Source organism: Petaurus breviceps, unplaced genomic scaffold, assembly GCF_028583685.1.
Source record: "Petaurus breviceps papuanus isolate PSGF00001 unplaced genomic scaffold, PetGlider_PUasm1.0 90750, whole genome shotgun sequence".
In the NCBI taxonomy this organism is placed as follows: domain Eukaryota; kingdom Metazoa; phylum Chordata; class Mammalia; order Diprotodontia; family Petauridae; genus Petaurus; species Petaurus breviceps.
Window position 1 is genome coordinate 10,730,102 of NW_027187335.1, and position 8,809 is coordinate 10,738,910.

The 8,809-nt window shown below is 43.0% G+C and overlaps 1 protein-coding gene across 4 annotated transcripts in view; it reads right to left on the bottom strand.

Moving 5' to 3' along the window:
• Positions 1-5,001: 5,001 nt before the first annotated feature.
• Positions 5,002-8,809, bottom strand: part of CD300LG (CD300 molecule like family member g) — a 7,941-nt gene continuing 4,133 nt past the window's right edge. For 3 of the 4 annotated variants that reach the window (XM_069067554.1, XM_069067552.1, XM_069067551.1), the window contains 4 exons: positions 8,028-8,129; positions 6,611-6,866; positions 6,194-6,300; positions 5,002-5,445 (listed from right to left, as the gene is read on the bottom strand). In XM_069067554.1, coding sequence (XP_068923655.1) covers positions 5,372-5,445; positions 6,194-6,300; positions 6,611-6,866; positions 8,028-8,129 — 539 coding nt within the window. In that variant the 3' untranslated portion in view covers positions 5,002-5,371. The remainder of the gene's footprint in view (positions 5,446-6,193; positions 6,301-6,610; positions 6,867-8,027; positions 8,130-8,809) is intronic. The other variant, XM_069067553.1, reaches the window with a different exon arrangement.

Genomic DNA, 8,809 nt, shown 5'->3' on the forward strand with positions numbered 1-8,809 from the left:
TATATATATATATATATATACACACATATACATATATGTCTTTATAGCTCTCTCTCTATACATACATATACATATACATGTATATATTTCTCTGTCTCTTTCTCTTTCTCTTTATGTCCCTAGCACCTATCAAGGGGCCTGGAACATAGCAGGTGCTTAATAAATGATTGAATGATTATATCTCAATTGTTTCATTTGTCAAATGGAGAAAATGACCCCTGCCCATATCTCATAAGCTTGCTGTGCTGAACAAATGAGGTAATGTACAGTTAACCCTCAAGATTTGTACATTTAGCTTTCATTACTTCAAGCATTCATTTTATTAGTAACCTCATTTTCACTTTCTTGTTGGCAACCCCAGTAGAGAAAAAAATGAAGGGCACAATGCTCAGAAGTTTGTGGAATGGCTTGTATCCTGCTAGGGTGGCTTGGCATAATCGATCAGCTGGCTGGAGACATTGAGGCTGCCGATCCCATCATTGATTGCAGCCTCAAGGTTAAACACCAACTTGCCTCTGCTATGCTCCCATACTCCAAGACTCTTAAAGATTTCAAATGGTGCACAACGCAGGTGTTGCTGATAGATTATTTCAAGCTGGTATGTCCTTCATGTTCTCCAATGCCATCCACTAGCTGTGAAGGACAGAGAGTCAGAAGTAATTGGACAGAAGTAAGTCAGAAGTAACGTCAAGACCTCACCAGTCTCAGTATCTTCTGACAGCAGTGACTAAAGTTCCAGCAGCCTCTCCCTTGGTTTTCAGAGGTTGGCCAAGGTAAAGAGGTTTACAGTAGTATATTATACAGTACAATGTCCTCACACCATCATCTGACATAAGTTAAAAAATATTTTAGTTTTAAGAATTTTATTTTCTATACAATATTTATGGTACCATAGATTTCATATTTTATATAAAGTGAATATTGTCTGAAATAATTTTTTAATTGAGATGTTAGCACAAAAGATTACAGAATTCTAGGGAATTGCAAATGAGAACAAATATTTTGCATTGTTTTGGTTATTCAACAATGTCTGACTCTTTGTGATCCCATTTGGGGTCTTCTTTGCAAAGATACTGAAGAGGTTTGCCATTTCCTTCTGTAATGGCAAGCACAGAAGTAGTTTGCACGTTGTTTCAGCTATTGAATTAACACCTTGTTTCAGTTCAAGTTTCTTTTGAGTCTTGTATCAAGTCTTCTAGAAACAGAACTGTGAACCCCACAACTTGTGAACCCTAGAACTCATGAACTCCTGCAACAGGAAGGGGAGGAGCTAATGACCATATATAAGGAGAGGTCCAGGCTAGAGACAGCAGAACTGAGCAAAGGACTCTTGTGGTGGCAGTCAAGAACGAGAAAATTTGTGGTATCCCAGCACTCTGTCTGCTCTGTCTGTGCTGATGTTTGTTTGTGATACTTTGTACAGAAGCCCTGGGAACTTACTGGAAGCCCTGAAAGAGGATTTTCTGGTTGTATGGTTACAGAAGTCCTGGAGTAGGGTTTTGGAGGTCCTGGGACTTTAACTGATGATTTGTGCTGACCTCTTGGACCTTGTTTGTGGGTCTGTGTTGATTTCTATATTGATGATTTGTGTTGAGTTCTCAGACCTTGATGGTAGGTCTGAGTTGATTTCACAGGCAGATAGTGAATTGATGATGGTGCTGGCAATGTTCATGAATATTATTGTGGCTCTGTCAAGCTTTGTTTTCCCACAAACAGGAGCTATGAAGGACTTGAGATGGACTGGACAGTGTGAACTTCAATATGGAATGGGAACTGGATGAAGAACTGGACAAGGAACTGGGAGTTGCCTGCCTTTGAACCCAGGTGACAGTTGGAGCTGGAAACATGGAAGAGGAACCAGGAAGCTGAGAGCCAGCCTCAAGTCAAGCTGAAAGAAGACTTTACTTGGATACTGTGTACTGACTGAGAAGATTATGATTCACTGTGACCTACGGGTGGAGAACTTTGACTTTTGTACTTTGTGATTGAATTAAGGATTTTCTGATTGGCTAAATGAATGTACTTTGTTGAAAACTATGTGACCACTTTGGTGAAAACTATGTGGCCATTTTCATGATAAGTTGTTGAGTTGTGACATGGTGAATGCTGTATGTTGATTTTCTGTGAAAAGTTGTAGCATTGTGAATGCTGTACCTTGATTTTCTGTGAATGTTTTGCTCTGATTTGTTATTGAATAAATAGAGAGCTTTCTGTACTATGTAATCAGAACATTGAAAGCTGTTCACAGAAGCAGTCCTTTGGAAAGCTGCTAGTGCTTGACTTTACACCTTCTCCAGCTCATTTTAAAGAGGAGAAAACTGAGGCAAATAGGGTTAAATGACTTGCCCAGTGTCACACAAGTGGTAAATGTCTGAGGCCAGATTTGAATTCAGGGTGAGAAGTCTTCCTGACTCCAAGCTCAGTACTGTATCCACTGTGCCACCTAGCTGCCATGAAATGCATGTTAACCAATTTTATTGAGTGTACTGCATTTTTATGGGTTATTTCATGATTGCTCTGTTAGGAAAAGTGCAAATTATCAGAATTAACTTTTTGTTATAAAAAATCACATACAGAAAAGTGTATTTTCACCAATCTCTAGCAAAAGATTATACTTTTTAGTGGTCAAGGGAACCCAACCCTCTACTTCCCATAGATTCAATATATCAACATTCATGTTTTTGACTTTCATGCCATTTTCTAGTAATGTTACCCCCATGAAAGTCAAGGATTCACTGTATGTAAAAGTACTTTGGGAAAAAAAGGTCTATAAAAATGAAGTATTTACTCTTTTCTTTGTCTTTCCTCTTCTTCCTTCAAGCCTTTTAATGGTGCCATGGGGTGCTACACAGTTCATTGAGAGACCCTTATGAACAGAGAAGTTGCTAGGACATTATTAATTCTCACTTTGAGCCTTCTTCATTAGAGACTTACAGTGTTATAGAAGGCCAGAGAGCTACATGGGACTTTAGAGACAATCTATTTCCTTCTTTGAAGAAACTGAGGCCCCTAAAGGGGATGTATGCATGTTATGAAGGTGCCAGGTCTCTTGGCTCCAGTCTGTGAGAGATACTCCAAGAGCCACATTTTATTGGGTCAGGGGATGTTGGGAATGGGGTTGGAGGGATTTCTTCTGGGCATTTTCAAGCTCTGACTTGATGGATACTCATCCTAGTTGTTCCGTCTTTAAAGTCACTGGTTACCATCTCAAATGTGCTCCATCTACCCCCGGAAAATAAGGCGAGCGATTGACTTGCTCAAGGCCATATAACTAATGAGGGATGGACCAGAAACTAAATTCCAGTTCCACTGTCTTCCTTATCCCTGCCTTCTCTACTTGGGGGATTCAGAAGTACCTAATGTAGAAGGCTGTGCTTTGAAGGTAATTAGGGTTTCTGAGAGGCAGAAGTAAGGAAGGAGGACACTGCAAATGGGGGGGGGGACAGATTTTCAAAGGCATAAAGGCAGAGACTGACTGAGCAAGGGCTCAATAGAGAGGAAGTTGCCCCAAATTCCTCATCCTTTGTAGCCACCTTTGGCCTTGTGGTCTTTCCTATCAAAAACAATAGCTGTTTCCTATCTCTGCCCCAAATGCCAAGAGTGTCCCCTACCCCCAACCAGAGCTGCATCCCAAGGGTTATCAGGACTCTACATCTTTTGTCTTTCTCTGGCGCCAGGAAAGAAGGTAAAAGTCAGCCTTGTCTCCACTTTCCTTGGAAATGTGATGTGTGAGGCAACATTGTAAACAACCAAGGGAAGGGGGCTGGGAATGTAGAGAAACAGTGAGAATTTCTGTTCTTCTGGAGTGGACACACGACCCTATCTTAAGATCTTGGATTTAGGGCTGGAAGGCACCTTAGCGAACGTCTGGTTCTACTCTCCAACTTTATACAATAGCGGAATCTAAGACTGGACAGAGGAAATGAGGTGCCCAAAGTCACACAATGAGTTGAGAAGCAGAGTTATATTTCTAACTCTCTATCTTCTGATACCTGCCAGGCAATCAGCACATAATAAATCCTTGTTGACTGATTCCCATTAGATTGTGACTTCCTTGAGAGCAGGGACTGTCTTTTTGCCTTTCTCTGTATCCCCAGTTCTTTGCCCAGTGCTTGGCACAAATTAAGCAAATACTTCATAAATGCTTATTAACTGATTGATTCTTAATCTAGGGGTGTTAAGCCACTTCTCACTTTTTATTTTTTTTTAAATTTCATTTATTTATTTATTTGTTTTTTAAAGCAATCGGGGTTAAGTAACTTGCTCAAGGTTACACAGCCAGTTATTTCTGGATGTGGTGCTAAGTATCTGAGCCCGGATTTGATCTCCAGGTCATCCCAACACTGGAGCTGGTGCTCTTACTCGCTGAGCCACCTGGATGCCCCCCCCACTTCTCACTTTTTAACCTGATGTTGCCATGATCTTCAACCAAAGGAAAGTGAGAGTCCTACTATGGTGTCTTCCTCCAGCAATAGGGACATCTGAATCACCCCTGTTCTTTGACCTCCCCTTCCAGGATTCCCTGGCTGTGCTCAAATCTCTAGGGCCACTCCTGCCAACCCAGGCTTAGCCATAGCAAGGGGAGATTGGATGGAGAAAGAAGTGGGAGAGATTAAGTCTATAGGGAGTGTGACCCCATGTACTCCTTAGGGCTCTCCCCATTTCCTTGGACTAGAGCTGTTAATGTTAATATTTCTCTTCCTTTTGCTTCTGTTCCCCTTAAAGCCTAAGCCCATTAGAATGTGTCCCATGTTAGAATGTAAGTCCCTTGACAGCAGAAATCATTTCATTCTTTGTCTATATGTTCCTATTGTCTACACAGCACCTACCATGTGGCAGACACTTAATAAATCAAATTGACCGACTGTCGATCAAGGAATTGGTCAGTATTTGCAATCACAGCTCCTCCCATGTTGATCTCCTATTCTGGATGTTTCCCGTGGGTAGGAAGAAGGCACAAACTAGCATCCATTTTTGGTCAAGCAATTGAGGGCCAACAATCATAGCCAACATCTCAGGTTTATAAAGCATTTTATATACATAATTTCATTTGAACCTCACAACCATCCTGTGAGGTAGGTAGTCTAGGTATGATTGTGCCTATTTTACAGATGAAGAAACAGAAGCTCAGAGAGGTTAATTGATTTATCCATAGTCACACAGCTAGTAAGAGGTGGAGGTGGGTACTCAATCCAGTTCTCTACTGATTCCAAAGTCAGTCCTTTTCATGACATGCTTATTAAGCCCTAGGCAACAGAAGGTGCTCAGGTCCTAGAATGCGGAAGCAGTAGAGCCAGGTACAGACCCCAGGCATCTGACTTTAGGGCCCCATATGTGGGGCACATATGTGAGAATGCTCTTACATCAGGCATCAGTCTTCTGAGTCCTTTACAGAGTTTGAGTAGTGAAACTGTCCATTCTTTCCTGTTTCCACTAGGAGTTGAGCTGAAAGAGATTCCAGAAAGTAGAAGACTCAGGAAAAGAGCAACCTAAAGACAACTCTGAAAGGAGTGATAAGACAACTCCAGAACCCACATCCTTCTGCTGTCATCCAAAGGGAAAAGTTTTAAAAAGAACTTTGAAAAACAAGATTATTCAGTCTACCTCCAAACCTTCAACATTTTTGGGGGGGGGGTGTTAAAGCTTCCCCTGGCACCAAGAGAAGCTAGTGTTCACTCCAGTCCAGCTCCTCAGGAATGGGCTATGCCAGCCCGATCCACCTGGGGCAGTGCCTATTCCTCTCCTTCCAATCCTATCCCATCAACCTCCAGTAGCTCAAGCCACATGCCAGAGATTTCAGAACATATAAGACAATATAACACTGCCCACACCTGGCTCCCAAGATAGATCCTTCAGCATCAATCCCAAACTTGAGGCCTTTCTCAGGCATCTTATTGTGCAGAACTCTGCTTAGCAGAGAACTTTGTACAAAACAGGCATTTAATAAATGTTCCTTTAGTTTAATTGGAGCTAAGAAGAGAGTGGAGGAATCACAAAGCCTGGCATCTGAAGATGTCTAGATGGCTCAGGGGAGTCTTGCCTCTATCCCTTCCCTCTCTCTCTGCCTCCCTCAACAAATACCTCATCAGGGTGATAATTTTTCTAATCCCTGGCCAAATGAACCCTTAGAACTATAGAATGTCAGAGCTGGAGGGGATGTTGGAGGTCTAGCTCAAGGACCCGTTGTTCTCACCTCTTTTTCTTCTTGCTAACAGGATCAGGATGGCTGCTATAACCACCACCAATAGCAACAGGAAGATGATGCATGGAGCCAGAATGCGGATCAATGGGATGGAAAACCTAGGAACAGAATGAGAGGGACATGGGAGAGGGAGAAGGAGACAGGGGAGAGAGAGAGAGGTAGGAGATGAGAGATTGGAGAGGGAAATGGGAGAGGGGAAAGAGAAGGAAGATGAGAGCTAGGAGAAAGAAGAGGACATGGAAGAGGAGGAGGGAGATGGGAAAGGGAGATGGAAGAGGGAAAGGGATATAGGAAGGACAGAGAGATGAGAGACGGCAGAAGGAAAACCCTTTCCTCACCTTTACCGTCAGAGCCAGAGGTAAGCAGGACTGTGGCCCTCAGGAAGGAGACCTCAGTTCTGGAACTCACCTGGACCTTGGGCTCATATCACTGGAGCTATGGTGGGAAGTAACTGCCTGGGCCACATCTTGTTGGGTTCTTGTCTGGAGGGTCTCTTGGCCCCTTTGAAGGATTGCTCCCCTGGTCCCCACATTTGTGAATGTTGCTGGCTTCCTCTTTTCCTGGGTGGGGGTGTCCGCTCTTGGGTGAACTTTTATCCTGTACTGGACATTCCTTGTAGAGACAGGCTGAAGGGAGGGGTTTGGGGAGACAGGGCTCCCAAGCCCTATAAAGAAAAAGGAGAAAGCAGAATCCCGTCTTGGGCTAATAAACACTAGAACATAATACAAATGTAAAGAGAGTATTTCAACCTTACCCCTTTCCCTCATCACCTTCTCTGCACTGTTTCAATCAGGAGGTGGTTGGCTCAAAGAAGCCCAAATACAACCATTCTGAATGGTCCTCATTTCAAGAACATCTAGCCACATCTGGGCAGAAGCATTTGAGTTCTTCTATCCACATCACCCATGGTTATGGTCCAAAATGTGAGGTTGCCCATTATTCTTATCTTCCTTCTCTCCAAGGATGTGGCATCAACACACACTGCACATCTGTATAGGATTTCTCCTCCCAGAATCCCACCTGTCCTCTCTCCATGCCCAATTTCTCCACTGACTCAGAAGAGTATGAACTATACAACTGAGTTTCATCTCCTATCCCAGGAACAAATTATAGGTTCCTACAAACTATAGATTTAGAGATAGAAGGAACATTAGAGGTCACCTGGTACAACCCCCAATGTACCACAGAGGAGGAAATTGTCATCTAAAGAGGAAAGCAACTTGCCCGAGGTAACAGAGTAACCAGAAAAGTAAAGATTTGAACCCAGGCCTTCTGACTCGAGAGACTGTTCTCTTTTCCTTTCTTGTATACCATGACCCCCCCTTCCTTACACTGTTCAGCCACACCTAGGAGTATGCTGGTAAACATTTAACTACAGACTCTCTGAAAAAAAATCATGTAAAAGACACACTTTTAAGTTTAATATGCAGTATAAATATTTACCTCATCACTGTCTTAAGCCTATAAATGAACAAAACAATAAATCATCCCTTGATTTGTGTGTTTCCCTATTTTTGAGATGTAAATGCTCATACTGAAAATTGAATAATTAGGTCTTGAGAGCTACTACAAGCTAGCCCCAGCACATCACTGCCCCCTCCCTGCTCAATATACTCTGATTTTATGTCAATGGGCACACCAATCAGGGTCAGACAGAGAAGGAAGGAGATGGTGGCTCTTAACAGGTAGCACCCTTTCCACTTAGCCTGCCCTCTCTCTGCAGGAACACAGGGTCCCAGTCCACTGCCTTCATGACACTATACTTCTCCAGCATAGAAGGCAGCCCCATCTCACCCTCACCACTCTCCCCAAATCAATCACTCACTCAACTTTGGAGGCTGAGTTTCCCAAACTTTTGCCTCCTGCTGGACACTCCTTGTAGAGAGAGACTGAAGGGAGGGGTTTGGGGAGACGGGGCTCCCAAGCCCTATAAAGAGGAAGGAGAAACAGAATGCTGTCTTGGGCTAATAAGCACTAGAACATGCTACAAATGAAAAGAGAGTATTTCAACTTCACCCCTTTTGCTCATCATCTTCTCTACACTCTTTCAATCAGGAGCTGGCCCAGGTTGGCTCAACCCATTCTGAATGGTCCTCATTTCAAGAACATCTGGCCACAAAAGCATTTGAATTCTTCTATCCATATCACCCATGGTTAGGGGCCAGAATGTGAGTTTACCCATTATTCTTATCTTCCTTCTCTCCAAGGATGTGGCATCAACACACACTGCACATCTGTATAGGATTTCTCCTCCCAGAGTCCCACCTGTCCTCTCTCCATGCCCAATTTCTCCACTGACTCAGAAGAGTATGAACTATACAACTGAGTTTCATCTCCTATCCCAGGAACAAATTATAGGTTCCTGCAACTATAGATTTAGAGATAGAAGGGACATTAGAGGTCACCTGGTACAACCCCCAATGTACCACAGAGGAGGAAATTGTCATCTAAAGAGGAAAGCAACTTGCCTGAGGTAACAGAGTAACCAGAAAAGTAAAGATTTAAACCCAGGCCTTCTGACTCGAGAGATTGTTCTCTTTTCCTTTCTTGTATACCATGACCCCCCTTCCTTACACTGTTCAGCCACACCTAGGAGTATGCTGGTAA